The sequence below is a fragment of the Penaeus monodon genome, chromosome 28 (assembly GCF_015228065.2).
Source record: "Penaeus monodon isolate SGIC_2016 chromosome 28, NSTDA_Pmon_1, whole genome shotgun sequence".
Lineage (NCBI taxonomy): Eukaryota > Metazoa > Arthropoda > Malacostraca > Decapoda > Penaeidae > Penaeus > Penaeus monodon.
The window spans coordinates 27,682,014-27,682,679 of NC_051413.1; the positions used below are offsets into that span (position 1 = coordinate 27,682,014).

The 666-nt window shown below is 33.2% G+C and overlaps 1 protein-coding gene across 1 annotated transcript in view; it reads right to left on the reverse strand.

Annotated features, from left to right (window-relative positions):
* The window catches only part of LOC119591457 (beta-ureidopropionase-like), an 8,502-nt gene that overhangs the window by 4,492 nt on the left and 3,344 nt on the right, over nt 1-666 (reverse strand). The window contains exon 3 of the mRNA XM_037940194.1: nt 293-397. Within this exon, the coding sequence (XP_037796122.1) occupies nt 293-397 (105 nt within the window). The remainder of the gene's footprint in view (nt 1-292; nt 398-666) is intronic.

The following is a 666-nucleotide window of genomic DNA, read 5'->3' on the forward strand; positions in this document are numbered from 1 at the left end:
GGCACTGTCATAGAGAAAATGTATGCATAAACCCAAGGCTAACACTCCATTGTTCAATTTTATGGAAAGATGATTAATGATATGTAGTGTAGTTAGAACTGATTTATATTGAAATAAGACTTTTACATAATGATGACAAAGTTATATTCAATCAAAATGCCTTATTAAACACACACAGATTATAAACTCTGAATAACAAAGAGAAAAAACAAAATCAGCCAAAATATTTCCCAATGAAAAGAACAAACAGACTGGCATCACTCAAGCCAATGAAAAATTCAAATATCAGTACCTCGGTGGTGTCAGCTCTTCCTTTGCTGCAGGGATGGCATAGCCTTGTATGTCAAAGCTGTGTTGCGCAGCTAGCTTTTCCGCTGACTCCGGGATTGTAATTGTCCTGGAGTTGAGATTGAGAACTGAATTAGTGATGGTTCTTTATATGTTGGAAAAGAAATATTTCTGTAAGAACTGTCTTCTTGTTTGTTCTCTTGAGAAATTAAAATATTGTTAGACATCAGACAGGAATGATTTTTTTAAACATATCTATCTGGCGTATTGCCTATAAAAATATTATCCTCGTTAATGAAATTACCTTATCAAATTAATCTTCATGAAGCTAATGTTTGCTATAAAGGATCTTCTATGTCTCTAACATGTTTATGTAGG